The sequence below is a fragment of the Entelurus aequoreus genome, linkage group LG03 (genome assembly GCF_033978785.1).
Source record: "Entelurus aequoreus isolate RoL-2023_Sb linkage group LG03, RoL_Eaeq_v1.1, whole genome shotgun sequence".
Taxonomy (NCBI): Eukaryota; Metazoa; Chordata; class Actinopteri; order Syngnathiformes; family Syngnathidae; genus Entelurus; species Entelurus aequoreus.
In genome coordinates this window covers 46,546,989-46,565,772 of record NC_084733.1, presented here as the reverse complement: position 1 = coordinate 46,565,772, position 18,784 = coordinate 46,546,989, and the positions used below count along the sequence as shown (strand labels likewise).

Here is an 18,784-nt window from a genome sequence, read left to right as displayed (position 1 = left end):
TTTTAAATTCACTTGCAAGAATTTTACACTTAGCATCTCATCAAAAGCAACCGTCTTTACTACATCATCATACTCATTCTACATCATTCCATTCCTTTTTTTATTTTCTCACGACAGCTCCTCCTTGTGGATAATTGGACTGCCAGCAGAGGGATTTCAACTACGCAGAAGTGTAAGGTAGGGTTGAGAAAAAGAAGATTTAATGAGTCACATTAATAGTCTACAGGAATGTATTTTGTTGACACATCCATTCAGGATAATTTGTTTCGAGCTTTGTCTCTTTGTATAGTAATACTGTTTACATTTTGATGTAACTCTCCATTGTATTTACAGTGCATTTGGAAAGTATTCACAGAGCTTCACTTTTTCCATATTTTGTTATGTTACAGCCTTATTCCAAAATGAAATAAATACATTGTTGTCTTCAAAGTTCCACACACAATACCCCATAATGACAATGTAATTGTTTTGTTGTTGTTTTTTTCGCAAATTTATTGAAAAGATAAAAATGATTCAAAGCCTTTGCTCTATACTTTGTTGATGCACCTTTAGCAGCAATTACAGCCTCAAGTCTTTTGCCACAAACTTGGCCCACCTATCTTTAGGCAGCTTCGCCCATTCCTCTTTGCCCATTCCTCTTTGCAGCACCTCGCAAACTCCATCAGATTGGATGGGAAGTGTTGGTTTTCATCCAGGATGTCTCTGTATGTTGCTGCATTCATCTTAGTCTAGTCAGGGAGGTGACAAAAAAACAGATGTCTGTGGAGAGAGGAGAACCTTCCAAAAGGACAATCATATCTGCAGCAACTCATCAATCAGGCCTCTATGGTAGAGTGCCCAGACAAAAGCCATTTCTTAGTAAAACGTTTGCCAAATGCACCTAAAAGACTCTCAAGCTATGAAAAAACACAATTATCTGGTCTAATCAGAGAAAGATTGGACTATTTGGCATGAATGCCAGGCATCATGTTTTGAGGATACCAGACAATGCTCATCCCCAGGCCAATACCATCCCTACAGTGAAGCATGGTGGTGGCAGCATCATGCTGTGGGGATGGTTTTCAGCTGCAGGAACTGGGAGAGTAGTCCAGATAGAAGGAAAAAACGAATGCAGGAATGTACAGAGACATCCTGTATGAAAACCAACGCCTCCCATCCAACCTGATGGAGCTTGAGAGGTGCTGCCAAGAGGAATGGGCAGAACTGCCCAAAGATAGGTGTGCCAAGCTTATGGCATCGTATTCAACAACAAAAAGACTTGAGGCTGTGATTGGTGCATCAACAAAGTATTGAGCAAAGACTGTGAATACTTATGAAAATGTTTTTTTTTAGGGTTTAAAATTCAATAAATATGCAAAAATAAAAAAAATAAGTAACATTGTCATTGTGGGGTATTGTGTGTAGAATTTTGAGAACAAAAAATGATGTATTCCATTTTGGAATAAGGCTGTAAAATGACAACATGTGGAAAACTGGAAGCATTGTAAATACTTTCCGGAAGCACTGTACATTAATGTCACGATACTGTACATAATATCAAACAGTTGTAGTGCCGTTAAAAAAAACCCATTAAAAATCTAATTTATTAATTTTGGGTTATACATATAATTGCATAAAATTAAAATTGGCAGCCGCCTCCTATATAAAAATATAAGAACACCACAAAGGGCAGCATATATCACCAATAGTAGCCTAAAACAGTGTTTCTTAAAGGACCCGTAGCGTCCAGATAACCAGAATTTCACTAACAAGTTTTCTTTATGTATTTTTTTCTCCTGAAAATGAATCTGGAAGTCATTTCCCATAATATCAGTTTTAGTAATCGGTACTGTACTTGGAACGCCCCATTTCCATCGGCAGACTCGAAATGTTGCCCCCTCTTGGTGTGACGCCATCCACAGAACTGGATTTCCCAGACAGACAGTGTGGATAAAAGCATATAAAACTATTATTTTGATCACTTAATTGCATGTTGTTTTAGTCCTGGTCCATGATTACTTCAAAACTGATATGGTTAACATTACAAGCAAAAACAACATTTCCAAAATCCCTGCTCTTCTATCTCCTCTTCCATAGACATAGCCTGTGTTTTCGCATTGTCCGACCCTCCATGACAGTGTTAGACTGTTCCATCCATCCATCCATCTTATTTTGCTTATTTGGGGTCAGGTCACGGGGGCAGCAGCCTAAGCAGGGAAGCCCAGACTTCCCTCTCCCCAGCCACTTCATCCAGCTCCTCCTGGGGGGGTCCCGAGGCGTGCCCAGGCCAGCCAGGAGACATAGTCTCCCCAATATGTCCTGGGTTTCCCCGTGGCCTCCTACCAGTCGGACGTGTACGGGGGTTATCCTGACCAGATGCCCGAACCACCTCATCTGCCTCGATATTGAGGAGCAGCGGCTTTACTCATGCGGAGGAAACTCATTTCAGCCGCTTGTCCTTTTGGTCACAACCCAAAGCTCATGACCATAGGTGAGGATGGGAACGTGGATCGACCAGTAAATTGAGAGCCTTGCCTTCAGGCTCAGCTCCTTCACCACGATGGATTGGTGCAGGGTCCGCATCACAGCAGACGCCATACCAATCCGCCTGTTGATCTCCGAGGTACTTGAACTCCTCCACTTGGGGCAAGATCTCCTCCCCAACTCCACCCTTTACCGAGCAAGAACTATGGACTTGGACTCGAAAGCACTAAGTCTCATCCAAGTCGCTTCACACTCAGCTGCGAACCGATCCAGTGAGAACTGGAGATCCTGGCCGGATGAAGCCATCAGGACCACATCATCTGCAAAAAGCAGAGAACTAATCCTACAGCCACCAAACCGAATCCCCTTAACACCCTGAGTGTGCCTACAAATTATGTCCATAAAAGTTATGAACACTATTGGTGACAAAGGTCAGCCCTGGCGAAGTCCAACCCTCACTTGAAATGGACTTACTGCGGACCAAGGGAGCGGACCACCATAATCAGACGGTCCGATACTCCATACTCTCTGAGCACTCTCCACAGGACTTCCCGATGGATACGGTCAAAGGCCTTCTCTAAGTCTACAAAGCACATGTAGACTGGTTGGGCAAACTCCCATGCACCCTCAAGGCCCCTGCCGAGAGTATAGCGCTGGTTCACAGTTCCATGACCAGGACGAAAACCACACTGCTCCTCCTGAATCCGAGGTTTGACTATCCAGCGTAGCCTCCTCTCCAGTACACCTGTATAGGAAGGTTGAGGAGTGTGATCCCACGATAGTTAGAACACACCCTCCAGTTCCCCTTCTTAAAGAGAGGAACCACCACCCCAGTCTGCCAATCCAGAGGCACCGCCCCCAATGTCTATGCAATGCTGCAGAGTTTTGTCAACCAAGACAACCCCACAGCACCCAGAGCCTTAAGGAACTCCGGGCGGTTCTCACCCACCCCTGGGGCCATGCGACCGAGGAGTTTTTTAACTACCTCGGCAACCTCAGCCCCAGAAATAGGAGAGCCCACCACAAATTCCCCAGGCACTGCTTCCTCATAGGAAGACGTGTAGGTGGGATTGAGGAGGTCTTCGAAGTATTCCCTCGACCGATCCACAACGACCTGATTCGAGGTCAGCAGAACACCATCCCCACTATATACAGTTTTAACAGTGCATTGCTTCTCCGTCCTGAGGCGGCGGATGGTGGTTCAGAATCGCTTCGAAGCTGTCCGGAAGTCGTTTTCCATGTCTTCATTTAACTCCTCCCATGTCCGAGGTTTTGCCTCTGCGACCACCAAAACTGCGCGCCGCTTGGCCTGTCGCTACCTGTCCGCTGCCTCCGGGGTCCCATGAGCCAAAAGGACAAGAAAATACTCCTTCTCTGGCTTGACGTCTCGCTCACCGGGTTCTCGGATTACCGCCACGACAGGCACCAACCACCTTGCGCCCACAGCTCCGATCGGCCATCTCAACAATAGAGGCACGGAACATGGTCCACTCGGACTCAATGCCCAGCCCCTCCCTCGTGACATGTTGAAAGTTCTTCAGGAGGTGGGAATTGAAACTCTCTGATAGGAGGCTCTGCCAGACGTTCTCAGCAGACCCTCACAATGTGTTTGGGCCTGCCAGGTCTGACCGGTATCCTACTCGACCATTGGAGCTAACTCACCACCAGGTGGTGATCGTTAGAAATTTACGCTCCTCTCTTCATCCGAGTGTCCAAACATGAGACTGCTAATCCGATGACACAACTACACAGTCGATCATCAAACTGCAGCCTAGGGTGTCCTGGTGCTAAGTGCACATATGGACATCCTTATGTTTGAACATGGTGTTCGTTATGGACAGTCTGTGACAAGCACAAAACTCCAATAACAAAACACCACTAAGGTTCAAATGTGGGCGGTCGTTTTTTCCAATCACACTTCTCCAAGTTTCACTGTAGTTGCCAATGTGAGCGTTGAAGTCACCCATTGGAACAAGGGAAACACCCGAGGGAGCACTCTCCAGTACTCCCTCTAGGGAATCCAAAAAGGGTGTGTACTCTGAGCTGTTGGCTGTTCGATGCGTAAGCACAAACAACAGTCAGGACCCGTCCCCCCACTCGACGGCGGAGGGAAACTACCCTCTCATCTATCAGGTTAAACTCCAACGTACAGGCTCTGAGCCGAGGGGCAACAAGATTTGCCAACCCAGCCTGTCGCCTCTCACTGCTTGCAACACTAGTGGAAGAGAGTCCAGCCCCTCTCGAGAGGACTCGTTCCAGAGTCTTTGCTGTGCATTGAAGTGAGTTTGACTAAATCTAGCCGGAACTTCTCCACCTTGTGCACCAGCTCAGGCTCCTTCCCCCCAGCAAGGTGACGTTCCACATCCCAAGAGTTAGCTTCTGTAGTCGAGGATCAGACCGCCAAGGGCCCTGCCTTCGGCTTCCGGCCAGCTCACATTTCACCCGACCTCTATGCCCCCTCCCGTGAGTGGTGAACCCATTGGAGGGGGGACCACGATACCTTTTCGGGCTGTGCCCGGCCAGGCCGAATGGGGACTCGCCATCGAGCCCCACCTCTGGGCCTAGCTCCTGAGGGGGGCCCCGGTGACCCGCATCCAGGCAAGGGAAATCTGGGTTCTTTAATTTGACTTTCCATAGAGATCTTCGAGCTACTGTTTGTCTGGTCCCTCACCTAGCATCTGTTTGTCTTGGGAGACCCTACTAGGGGACAAAGAAGCCCGCAGACGACATTGGAACATGCAAACTCCTCTACAACCATAAGGTGGCTGCTCACAGAGTAATATGACATTGCCTCTGGTCTTCCATAGGTGACATCAGCAGACTGATGCAGGCCAGCCCACAAATGGTATTTCCAAAATGCACACCTAGAAATTAATGCTTGTGGAATCCCCTGATGTTTTTTGGTGCTAAATTAACCACAACAATAGCGGCGCATAAAACATTATGTCGCTACTGGTCCTACGTTTCCTAAAAATTTTTATTTAAAAAAAAAAACTTAAAGCCTTGCCCAAATGTTTACTGACAAATACTACTCATGTTTAACTAAATTTTACTGCAAATGAGTAACTGGCCCAAAATATCGGTCATCGGCCTCCTTGATTACTAATAATTGGTATCGATATCGGCCCTGAAAAATTGTATCAGTCCTCTCTCATTTTTATGTCTTTCAGTGTTTCTAATTTCTTGAACAAACTAAGATGTTGTGGAATGCTAGTGTTGCCTAGAGTATATAACACCATCTAATAACAAATAACTCCAAAAATTCGCTTAATTGGATTTATATTGACATTAACTGTTTATAAGTCGGAGCAGGAAGAGGGTGGGACATATTGTTTGCACCTTTATTGAACGCAAGCGCCCTCCACACAGCCACTGCACCATTAACTAAAGTTCACCCCATATCTGTGATGAACACTGATTTCTCACCATGTCAAGTATGAAAAGTCATTAAAGTGCTCTAAAACCTACTTTGAGTCCCAACAGCGCTAAACACTCGGACACTATTTAAATAGAGCACATCACACACTTGCATTTGTTGCCAGTGTCAGGAAACATTCTTGGGAATATACTTATAATTGTATGCCAAATGCTTGTTGGGATGTGGTCATGTAAAACATTTGAGATATTGTGTGTTTGCACGCAGATAATGACATGCAAATAACATGGTATGTGTAGTGATGTCATCATCTGTGTTCACTGGAGATACATCGTTTATGTACATAATATAAACATGATATTAGTCTATGGGCCTACAATGGAATACTATTTGATGGATAGAAGAACAAACGTAATAGAAGGAAAAGAAAGTGAGAGTCGGCTGAGTGAATGCCTTTTCTGATGTTCTTAGCAGAGGTCCATATCTGGTCTTATCTCACAGCCCTGCATGGCTACTCAACTCTGACACGGAATATGCCCAGCATGCTAAGGACACACGCACGCCAGAGAGTGCGTCCACACATTATTCACTCGAAATGACTAAATGCCTGCGTCTTCATGCTCTTCAATGGTTGAATGGCGCTGAGTCGTGACATTGAGAAGGCATTGTGAGGCTGTACGTGTGGCTGCTAGGGACGTCTGTGGGAGCTGCTTTCCAGATAGTGCTGTCATGTGTCACCAGGGAATTAGAAAGTGTTGGACTTTAGATGTCAACGTGCTCAAGTGTAAAAGTGGGTCTGTATGCGATGTTTGAAAATACCTCTCTTTAATATCATAACAAAATCCAAGCACAAAAAAGAAATTGGTGGATAAAAATGTTACATGCCTATATAAACTACCATGTTGTCTCAGTAAGTGGCTTCCATTTTAAGGCAGGCTGTTCACGCTTGAACACATGCTGCAAATAAAATAAGTGTCTCACGAATGCTGGTATGACAATAAAGGTCCTTAAATAATACAATTTATTAATACTAGAGATGTCCGATAATGGCTTTTTTGCTGATATACGATATTCCGATATTGTCCAACTCTTAGTTACCGATTCCGATATCAACCAATACCGATATATACAGTCGTGGAATTAACACATTATTATGCCTAATTTTGTTGTGATGCCCCGCTGGATGCATTAAACAATGTAACAAGATTTTCCAAAATAAATCAACTCAAGTTATGGAAAAAAGTGCCAACATGGCACTGCCATATTTTTATTATTGAAGTCACAAAGTGCATTATTTTTTTTAACATGCCTCAAAACAGCAGCTTGGAATTTGGGACATGCTCTCCCTGAGAGAGCATGAGGAGGTTGAGGTGGGCGGGGTTGGCGGGGGGCTAGCGGGGGTGTATATAGTAGTGTCCCGGAAGAGTTAGTGCTGCAAAGGGTTCTGGGTATTTGTTCTGTTGTGTTTATGTTGTATTACGGTGCAGATGTTCTCCCGAAATGTGTTTGTCATTCTTGTTTGGTGTGGTTTCACAGTGTGGTGCATATTTGTAACAGTGTTAAAGTTGTTTATACGGTCACCCTCAGTGTGACCTGTATGGCTGTTGACCAAGTATGCCTTGCATTCACTTGTTTGTGTGAAAAGCCGTAGATAATATGTGATTGGGCCGGCACGCAAAGGCTGTGCCTTTTAGGTTTATTGGCGCTCTGTACTTCTCCCTACGTCCTTGTACACAGCGGCGTTTCAAAAAGTCATACATTTTACTTTTTGAAACCGATACCGATAATTTACGATATTACATTTTAAAGCATTTATCGGCCGATAATATCGGCAGTCCGATATTATCGGACATCTCTAATTAATACAATGATATTATAAAATTAAGGCCTTACCTCAAAAAACATTACACCATGCATATGAGCAAAAAGATACTATAATATAGTCTAAGGCACGTTCCTAGCCTTCTCTGCCACGCCTTCCATTGTCACGTCCATTGATGTCGTCCTTGTCTTCAACATGGGTCCGCTTGATTTTGACCGGGGTTCCATGCTGCTGATTCTGATACCAATCATCCATGAGTGATATCATCCCATACCAACATACCAATACCGATACTAATCACATGTATTAACTGTACCTTTTTAAATGTATTAACGGTGACTGCTATTTACACTTCACAATTTAACAATATTAACACAATATTAACACTAATAAACACAAGCAAAAATTACTATCTAAAACTCATTTAAATCCTTTAGTTTTTTGGCCTTGAAGTCATCCTGTGGGCAGGGAATTGTATCCCAGAATTTGTAAATATAAACAAAAATGTCTAAATAATGATTTTAAAGAAATGAAAATATTGATCTAATCACTGGAGTTTCGATCATATCCTGATAGTACCTTTGGTATCGACACCACACATTTATGGATCAATGTAATGTTGTGTATTGGCTGTGACAATGCTGACACATTTACAGTTGCTGTTATATTACCCTCTCTTTTAATCTTTGTTGTCAATACCTGCTTACTTTCTGCTGTAACACGGTTCCATCCAACATCATAAACTTTACTAAGCACTTAACTTTCGGCATTGTTTCAAGCTGCTTGTTTGCTCTCTGTATGTAACATGTTAAGCCTAGTTTTCCAGTGATAATACTACTTATTAATGATACTTAAGATACTAAGAAATGCAGCTTATTTGTCGCAAAGGAGGTAATTATTTTTAGCTTAGGGGAGCAGCTCCACACTGTGTATGGAGACACATATACCCGCTTGCCAGCCGGGGGACTACAGCATGGATATAATGTCAGCCAGAGACAAAACTTGCAGGATGTTTTTGTAGACATGTTAGTTTATCAGCTGATCGTGTGGCATGAACGTGGGATGGGAGCAACCTGACTCTCGCCAGATCCTTGTATTTCGCTGAGCTCCACATAAGGATCTGAGACTTCTCAATAGGAGATGTATTTCAGAAGGCGGGGCCTTGTAAAAAAATCATTGTATGTGATTGGATAAACCACTTGTCGGTTATCTTGAATGACGTGCTACTTCAACCACTCACATCCAAATCAACCCGTGACGCTGATGAGAGCGACGCTGGGAAATCCAAAACAGAACAGCCGACATATTGGATAACGACAGAGCAAAAAGTTAGAGAACTTTTACTGAAACAACGCAGCAATGTCAGTAGATGATCGATGTCGTTTGTGCAAAGAAAATATGCGAATAAAAGGCTTCATTGGGAACAGCAAAAAAATATTTCACAAAGTCGCCAAAGAAAAAAACATAGATGAACAGAACTTGGTTTGAAATTGTTTAACGTTCGGGAGAGACCTTGTCGAATATGCTTAGTTGCAATAGCAGAATCAATGTCAGCACACGACTCCTCGCTCCGTGCCGCCATTGTTGTTTGAATCAAACAGTCGCTTCGGCGCTACGTCACATCTATGAAATCCCGCCCGGCGATCCTGATTGGTTCATTATTTTTTTGCTATCTGGAAGGAGTTTGCATTGCCCTCGAGCCCAGATCCTTGTGTGGAGCTCAGCGAACTACAAGGATCTGGCGAGAGTCAGGTTAGGATGGGAGTGACGTTACGATGTTTTAAGCCTGTGGTCTCACAGTTGTATAAAGATAAATGCATGTCCTAGTTTCTACGCAGTCATTTTAATCGTATAATGCATCATTCTTTGGGTCGCGTTGATTTCGGAAAATCAAAAAATGCACAGTTGGTGGAAAGCATGCAGCTTTTCATTTTTTAACTCATTGCACCAATGACCTTGCTTTCTGAGCCATCCCCTGTAGAGACGTCTTGCCCTAAACCTCTGTGCACCTAAAATCAATAAGCTAATGGAAAATGCAGGACCGTGGCTGTGTGGAACGATTTGTGTGAATCAGTTTGGTTGGTATTCGACTCTGTGAGCGAGCTCTGCAGGCCTGCTGGTTATTGCTCTCTGGGTAAACGTGGGATTTGGGAAATTTTGGCTGACTATTCCCATTGCTTCCAAGTCCTTTTGGACCCTGTGGAGTGTGAAAAGAGTGCATAGCTAACCTTAGCATTGCTGCAGTGGGACACAGCTGCTGCTCCTCATTCAGGCTCAATCACAAACAGAAAGAGAGTCAGCATGTTCTTGTCGTGGTGTGAAAAATGTGTAATGTGCCCCAGAAATGTTCCAAAATGCCCTGTGCACGTCTTTGAAGGATTTATTGCATCCTGTTTGCCATGTCAGCCATGTTTACTTTATTCGACATTCTGCTTTGGGAATGTTTGTGCCTCATTTCTTGACCAGAGGCGATACATTGTTGTGCCCCACTCCATTCTTGCCTTATCCCCCTCTGGCCAGAGGAAGGTTTGCTCTGTCCCTTGTGTCTGGGGCCCTGTGGACGACCAAGAATCTGTCACAGTTACACACATTAGATTACAGAAAAGCTAAAGCCAAATTGCCCTCTCCTCCTCCTCTCCTTCATAACCTCCTCTTCTTCTCCCACAGGGGCTGGTGTCATTGTCCTCTGCTGTTTATATAACCTCCCAGTCTATATTCCCTCATCAGTTTGTAACCTATGCCTTTTTGCCATATGTTGGGCTTCCAGGGACCAATGCAATAAATGAAGACTTGGGCCCTGATCTGTTAAAAGTTTGCGTATAATAACAAATGTGCAAACTTGTTAGCACATGCAAAGCTGATCTACTAAACTTGTGTGCAGAGTATTGTGTTGCTTATGTGAGCAGAATAAGGAGCACAATCCATTTAGCATCTTCATGAATATGCAGAATATACAGTGTGCTGATTTTCAGAATGCCCACAGTAGATGCAAATCTAATCAATAGCACGCGCAGTATGATCTATCAATGCTGAGGACTGTTCTGCAAGCACTATTTTGCCTCTTTAGTTTGAAAAGTATGTGCAAATTGATAGTTTACACACGGCAGTGAGAAAGGAGGCGATTTTGTGCTGTAACTCCATCCTACGTATACTTGTCAACATATATGGGCTGTCAAAATTAAAAAATATTAGAGATATTGTCTATTCAGCAATATACTTTAATAGCTGCTAGATGACTTAAGGGGCTGATTAAAAGTAATTCAATTAATGTTTTGGTGTCTGCTGGTGTTTTCTCATATAGAAGATATTACATGCAGTATCTCATGCGAAAAAAATTATTGCAGTATGCATTTTATTGCATCAATGGAGCGCACACTGGGAGCCAGTGCCAGCTTCTGTCATGGGCGCACCTTTCGTGCGGCAAAAAAAAAAAAAAGCGGTTCCATTGTTAATGCACTGCAGGACTGCTTCTAAAATGGCCATAAAAAGTGGTACATGTCTGCTGCATGTTTCAAAACATAGCAAAACACCATTGGTGGGAGCATGCTAACATGAATATGTACCAGGTGTGAATGTGGAGTGAATGAATGATGGGTTCTCTCCCGCTTCTCTGTGAAGCGCTTTGAGTGTCTAGAAAAGCGCTATATAAATCTAATCCATTATAATAATAATAATAATTATTATTATTATTATTATTTTTTTTATTATTATTGTTATTATTATTATTAAATGATCAAGTGTCTACGTGTTAAAAGCCGTTTAGTACATGCATTTAAATAAGGCGGTCTGCACCACTTTTCTATTGTACACAGAGTCTTAGTAGATCACACGCAACACACCCACTAATAGTCCACGCAATTGTATATGTTGCACATGCTGTTTAGCAAGTAGTATTTGGATCTTTGTTAGATCAGGCCCACTGTGTTTTCAAGCCACTTTTTTTTACTTGTTTGTGTCATTTTTTTAAATTTGTCAAATTGTGTCAAATTGTTAATTAGCATCATATTCACAAAGCATGCCATTAGGATAATATAAACTCTAAGAATTATTTGCACTAATCTAATCAGTGTATCATTCCTAATTGTTTTTTTTCCATTTGAAACCACCGCTAAGTAAAAAAGGATACCTTAAACATGTTTTTCATTATTTAAAAAAAAAAAAAGTTAAACAATACAGAAACAATATTGTTTTGTTTTTCTTAATTTACATCTATTAAAAAATAGAAATGTGGGGAAAACATGGACATACCATGCATATTTTAAGGCATTTTTTGTGCATTGAATGGATTGTGCTTGCGGGTAAATAAAAAGAAGGCCATGAAATTTTGAGAATACGCAAAATGGCAAGTTTGGAGGTTTTTCCTGACGTGATTGCACTTCTGTTGACATAATTACACGTTTAGAAAAGCGGAAAAACACACACGGAAATATCGACCACTTTAAAGCAACTTAAAGTGTTTGAAAAATATCTGTTTACAAACTACCATACTTCAGCTATCAAATAGATTCACAAACATGTCTACCCTTGTTATCTGCAATTTAATTAATATTTGATACATTTGAAAAACTATGAAGATATTGCCTTAAAGGGGAATTGTACTTTTTTGGAATTTTGCCTACCGTTCACAATCATTATGAGAGACAAGAACACACATCGTATCTTTTTTTTTTTTTTTCTGGATTCTAATCATTAAAAAAGGCTTGCAAGGTGCAGCTAATGGGAGTCCCGTATGTTGCCTTCAAAGCCCTCTAAAACAACTTCAAAACCCTCCATCAAGGTTTTTTATATACACTCTGCAAGTATACCTGTATATCCACGTTCATATGTAATATGTACAATATTTACCATATTTTGGTAATTTTAAGTATTACAGGAATTTATTTCCTGGGCGCATTGATTTCAGTGCCCAACACACTTCCTACTTCCGTCAACAAATGTGTGTGTTCTAATCATGGCAGACTTCGCAATAGTCGACAAATATTACTCTTTTTGGCACAACGTCTTCATCTAGCTTTAAAAAAAACAAAATATCACTAACATTATTTGATCATTAATTTGGATTTTTTTTGTCAAATGCACATGCCAATTTTTTGTCTTGCTCTCTTTTTTGTGATCCACATAAAACAGTTCTCATAAAAAAATGTTTAGAAATAAACTGTGTTTTCACCAAATCATAAAAACACAAGAAAAAGTCCTGGCGTGTGAACAATGTTCTTTCATCATGGACCATTGCTGACATGTAGTAGATTAGAAAATGAACTTTAGGGCAAAGAAGCTCCCTCACACAATTGACATATGGGTATATGTGTGGAAGAACACAACATAAAGTCACATTTCCACCACTTACAGTATATTTTATATGTATATTCAAAATGTACTTATTTTTGGCAGCCCACCATTGCGATACCAACTGCAGTGGTACATTACCTAAAGGGTGGAGCTGTAGACACTGCAGTCTTTTGGATTGTGAACTGTACGTCATCCATTGTTGCCTTTTGTTTTTACTGTGTTACATGCCCTTGTTTATTTCTTTGGTTATGCACACCATCACATGTGTAATATTATGTCCCAAGGTCATCTTTCACATGTAAGCATAAGGGACTGTAAAATCTCAAAGTAGAGAGACTATTTTGGAAGACAAGAAGTTAGCTATCTGACATAATGTTTAGGCATTCCTAAGCATAGTACAGTATTATCATTTATATGCCAAAGAATAAATTGTAATTATAGTTATCGCATTAGGCTGCTATGTATATAGCAATGTCGATTTTACTCCATTTTGCCAATCTCTAGTTTATGGTTAAAATATTATCTTTGTTCTTTTTTCTTTATGGTTTCTTCTTAAGAGCTACTGGCTCTCTTGCCATGTGTACTTTACAGTGCGCCATGACAAGGGTAACGTTGTACCTTCTGAGGGTTGTCCTGAGGGAATTTAGGTTTTGGCCTGAGGAGTTTTGCAATTTGTGGGCTTTTCACCTGCTACTAAGCTCATAATGAGATCCACGACAGGCATCTGAAGCAGTAAATGAATTTGGTAGCTCTATATTTAGATATAAATAGAAATTAAACATGATCTAAACCAGTGGTTCTTAAGCTTGTTGGAGGTACCGAACCCCACCAGTTTCATATGCGCATTCACCGAACCCTTCTTTAGTGAAAAATAAAATTCAAGAAAATGTTTTTTTACTGGTGCACAAAATAAACCGTGCATGAACATCACCTTGTTCAAAGAATAAAACCAACACAGTGCATGAACTCACAACAAATTACACACCTTACACACATTACCATGAATTGATTAACGTAAACCCCGACCTAAACAAGTTGAAAAACGTATTCGGGTGTTACCATTAAGTGGTCAATTGTACGGAATATGTACTGTACTGTGTAAACTGTACTGTTTCATATAATGTATTCTCTTCCTTTGCAATCTGCTAGTAAAAATTTCAATCGATCAATCAAACAACCTGCAAATCAGATGGAAAATTAGAGGGAACATTGTTTGGGAGTATCCATAATACGCCGATAGGGAGAAGTTTTTATTTACACGATAAGTCGGAAGTGTCTTTACCTCTGTGGCGGAGGCTCCGTCGAACCCCTGAGGCTGACTCACCGAACCCCTAGGGTTCGATCGAACCCAGGTTAAGAACCACTGATCTAAACAATGTATGATATTACAATGAAACTTCAATTCATGAACTTATTTGGTTTTTGAGCAGGTTTTGCAAATAGGAAAGATTGTATTTTGAAGCAAAATTCTCCATTAAAAACTAATAATAATGGAATCCAGCCTCGACAAAAGTCCATGTTTTCGTAAAGATTGTACACTTTGAACGCAATAGGTTTTGAGTTCAAACCCCGGCCGGGTCATACCAAAGACTATAAAAATGGGACCCATTACCTCCCTGCTTGGCACTCAGCATCAAGGGTTGGAATTGGGGGTTAAATCACCAAAAATTATTCCCGGGCGTAGCTACGCTGCTGCCCACTGCTCCCCTCACCTCCCAGGGGGTGATCAAGGGGATGGGTCAAATGCAGAGGACAAATTTCACCACACCTAGTGTGTGTATGACAATCATTGGTACTTTAACTTTAACTTAACTTTAAAAAGCGCTATAGAGTACTGTGTGATAAACAAATTGATGGATCAACTTTCTATCCATCAAAAAAGCCAAAACAACAACAAACTAGCTCGACTGTCCTAGTTGTATTGATTGATTGATTGAGACTTTTATTAGTAGGTTGCACAGTGAAGTACATATTCCGTACAATTGACCACTAAATGGTAACACCCGAATAAGTTTTTCAACTTGTTTAAGTCAGGGTCCACTTAAATTGATTCATGATACAGATATATACTATCATATATACTATCATCATAATACAGTCATCACACAAGATAATCACATTGAATTATTTACATTATTTACAATCAGGGGTGTGGAGGGGGTAGGGGGTAGGATATGGACAGCAAGTAGTGGATATATATATATAGAGAGAGAAAGAGAGCGAGAGAGAGAGAGAGAGAGAGAGAGATCAGAAGGCATAATAAAAAGTATCTGCATTTGATTGTTTACATTTGATTATTAGCAATCCGGGGAGGGTGTTAGTTAAGGGTTGTAGCTGCCTGGAAGTGAACTTTTAGTGCGGTTTTGAAGGAGGATAGAGATGCCCTTTCTTTTATACCTGTTGGGAGCGCATTCCACATTGATGTGGCATAGAAAGAGAATGAGTTAAGACCTTTGTTAGTTCGGAATCTGGGTTTAACGTGGTTAGTGGAGCTCCCCCTGGTGTTGTGGTTATGGCGGTCATTTACGTTAAGGAAGTAGTTTGACATGTACTTCGGTATCAGGGAGGTGTAGTGGATTTTATAGACTAGGCTCAGTGCAAGTTGTTTTACTCTGTCCTCCACCTTGAGCCAGCCCACTTTAGAGAAGTGGGTAGGAGTGAGGTGGGATCTGGGGTGGAGGTCTAGAAGTAACCTGACTAGCTTGTTCTGAGATGTTTGGAGTTTAGATTTGAGGGTTTTGGAGGTGCTAGGGTACCAGGAGGTGCATGCGTAATCGAAAAAGGGTTGAACGAGAGTTCCCGCCAGAATCCTCAAGGTGCTTTTGTTGACCAGAGAGGAGATTCTGTAGAGAAATCTCGTTCGTTGGTTAACCTTTCTGATTACCTTGGTTGCCATTTTATCACAGGAAAGGTTAGCCTCTAGAATGGAACCTAGGTAGGTGACCTCATCCTTCCTGGTGATAATAATGTCACCCACTTTTATGGTGAAGTCATTGACTTTCTTAAGTTTGATGTGGGACCCAAACAGGATGGATTCTGTTTTACCCAAGTGTATGGATAGCTTGTTGTCAGCGAGCCAGGTGCAAGTTCTACACAGCTCAGCACTGAGGATTTTCTCCACCTGTGACTTGTCCTTGCCGGATACCAGCAGGGCAGAGTCATCCGCAAACAAAAACAATTCACAGTCGCATGCCGATGACATGTCATTTTTGTATATTAGGAACAGTAAAGGTCCCAATATACTGCCTTGGGGGACTCCACAGCTCACTGAGAGGGGGGGGGGGGGGGGGGGGGGGGGACACGGTGCCGTTCACCTCTACCACCTGCTCCCTCCCCTCCATGTAAGATTGCATCCAGCTCCATGAGGTTTTGTTAAATCCGATTGCTCTGAGCTTATCCAACAGTATAGCGTGGTTAGCGGTGTCAAAGGCCTTCTGAAGGTCCAGCATGACCATGCCGCAGTATTTGCCCGCGTCCACCTCATGTTTGATGTGGTCGCGAGAAGACATGTGTCAGTGGAGTGGTTAGTTCTGAAGCAGGATTGGAATTTGTACATGAGTTTATTAGTGGCAAGTAGTGATGGGTCCGGCAACACCGATGCATCGGCGCATGCGTCGAGCTCATAGAGCGATACCCTGTGTCGGTGCGCGTATCGCTTTTAGAAAGTCACGTGACCGAACACGAGCTGTTTTGGTCACGTGACCGCTCATGAGCTGTTCTGGTCACGTGAACGCTCATGAGCTGTATCGCACTGACGCCTGCGCGCCAAACTGTGTTTATTAGGAAGCGGCGCAATGCGTGTTGTTGACGAACACCGTTAGGGCCGCTTGTTGTCACTGTTACTCAAAGTTGCATTTCAAAATTACACAGAATAAATGTGTTTATTTTGTTTAGAATTCAGATGGGTTTGATTTGGTGCGCGGCATATATTGGCTGTGCGGCGCACGGTGTGCGCGGAGGACGCTTGAGCACTGCGCAATTGCGCAGGCGCGCACCTTAGAGGGAACGTTGCTCACAGGGCACAGAGGAGGCGTCAGTGCGATACAGTTCGCGTATCGGTCACGTGACCAAAGCAGCTCATGATCGGTCACGTGACTTTCTAAAAGCGGTACGCGCACCGACACAGGGTTTCGCTCTATGAGCTCGACGCATGCGCCGATGCATCTGTGTGGACCCATCACTACTGTTACTAGAGAAGGTATAGGAATGACGGCGTGGCGAAGTTGGTAGAGTGGCCGTGCCAGCAATCGGAGGGTTGCTGGTTACTGGGGTTCAATCCTCACCTTCTACCATCCTAGTCACGATACATGTTCACATTATTTGACTGTATCTAAAAAAGATAAAAATATATTTTTATTTAAATGAAGATATGAAATAATCCTAAATGAAATACAATGACTTGGTTTATATTATTGTATATACTAGGTCATAAAATCAGTGTCAGTTGAGTCGGTCCATAGGTTGCCTGTAGGGATTTTTAATGTCCAGCAGATGTCAGTATTTAGTGACACAGTATCGACACAGTATCAATACAGTTTTGCAATGTGTCGAAACGCTTCATGAGGCCTCATCAACCCATCACTAGTGGCAAGGTAACTATCGACCTGTTCATAAACTATTTTCTCCATTACTTTCGAAACGGAACTGAGAATAGAAACAGGTCGGTAGTTGCCAGGTTCCAATTTGCTTCCTTTTTTAAAGAGGGGAGTTACTCTTGCTATCTTAAAATCTTTTGGTACTTGGCCTTGTGTAATTGATAGGTTTATTATGTGCGTGATGATCGGGGCAATGATGGAGGCAGAGTCCCTGAGGAATCTGGAGGGAATATTATCAAGGCCGGTGGCCTTGTTAGGGTGGAGCGCGCTCAATTTTTTAAACACCTCATCATCTGTGACCATTTCTAATTTGAAATCATCGTTGGATACTCCTAGCTTTCTGTAGAAGGCTTTAATGTGTTCTACACCAAAGCGACCAGAGTGGTGGGACAGCTTGTTGACAAGAGTTGCGGCTATGCTGGTGAAAAAGATGTTAAGTCTGCTAGCTACCTCCATTTTGTCTGTAATGAGGGCGTCACCCTCCTTGATGCTGATGTTGGTGAGTCTTGTTTTAAGTTTCTGGCTGCAACCAGGAAGCTGGTTGTTGAGAATTTTCCAGAGCTCACGTGGCTTATTTGTGTTTTCCTCTATTTTGTCGTTAATGTAATTTTTTTTTTAAGGATTTAGTCAGGTTGGTTGACTTATTTCTTAATTTATTGCATTGCTTTTTGAGAGTTGAAAGGAGTAATTTGAGGTTGATGTTATTGGGTTGTTTATCTACTTCTGTTTTACATTTTTGGTATTCAGAGTATTTTCTGTCTCTGTCTTTAATGGCAGCTAATAGGTCCGGATTCATCCATGGTTCCGAGCGGGCTTTGATCCTGACTGTTTTCACGGGAGCCATGTCATTTAGTATCTTTAGGAACGCCGTTTTGAAGCGATCCCAAGCAACATCGACCAGGTTGCTCGCGAGCACAGGGGACCAGTCCCACTCATCTAATTGTATGTTGAGATTGTCATTGGAGTATTTTTTGAGGGATCTGGATTGGGCTGTTATGTGGCCATTGGTTTTGGGTTTAGCTATTTTGCGGGTGCAGAAGGTTAGATAGTGGTCGCTAAGACCACAGATCATGACCCCACTATTTTTTATTTTAGGCCGGTCTGAAGTGACAATGAGATCTATGGTTGATTGGGTGGAATCACACACCCTTGTAGGTAGCGCTATTAGCTGGGAAAGACCGTGCAGATTACAAAACTTGCTGAAGGATCTGAAGACAGGCGCATCTTTGCGTTGAGTAT

The 18,784-nt window shown here is 42.3% G+C and overlaps 1 protein-coding gene across 5 annotated transcripts in view; it reads left to right on the top strand.

The window, feature by feature from the left end:
* The window catches only part of arid1b (AT-rich interactive domain 1B), a 692,248-nt gene that overhangs the window by 421,960 nt on the left and 251,504 nt on the right, over positions 1-18,784 (top strand). For 4 of the 5 annotated variants that reach the window (XM_062041960.1, XM_062041959.1, XM_062041956.1 and 1 more), the window contains one exon: positions 118-177. The exons of the other annotated variant lie outside the window; for it this stretch is intronic. In XM_062041960.1, the coding sequence (XP_061897944.1) occupies positions 118-177 (60 nt within the window). The remainder of the gene's footprint in view (positions 1-117; positions 178-18,784) is intronic. 5 annotated transcript variants of the gene reach the window in all.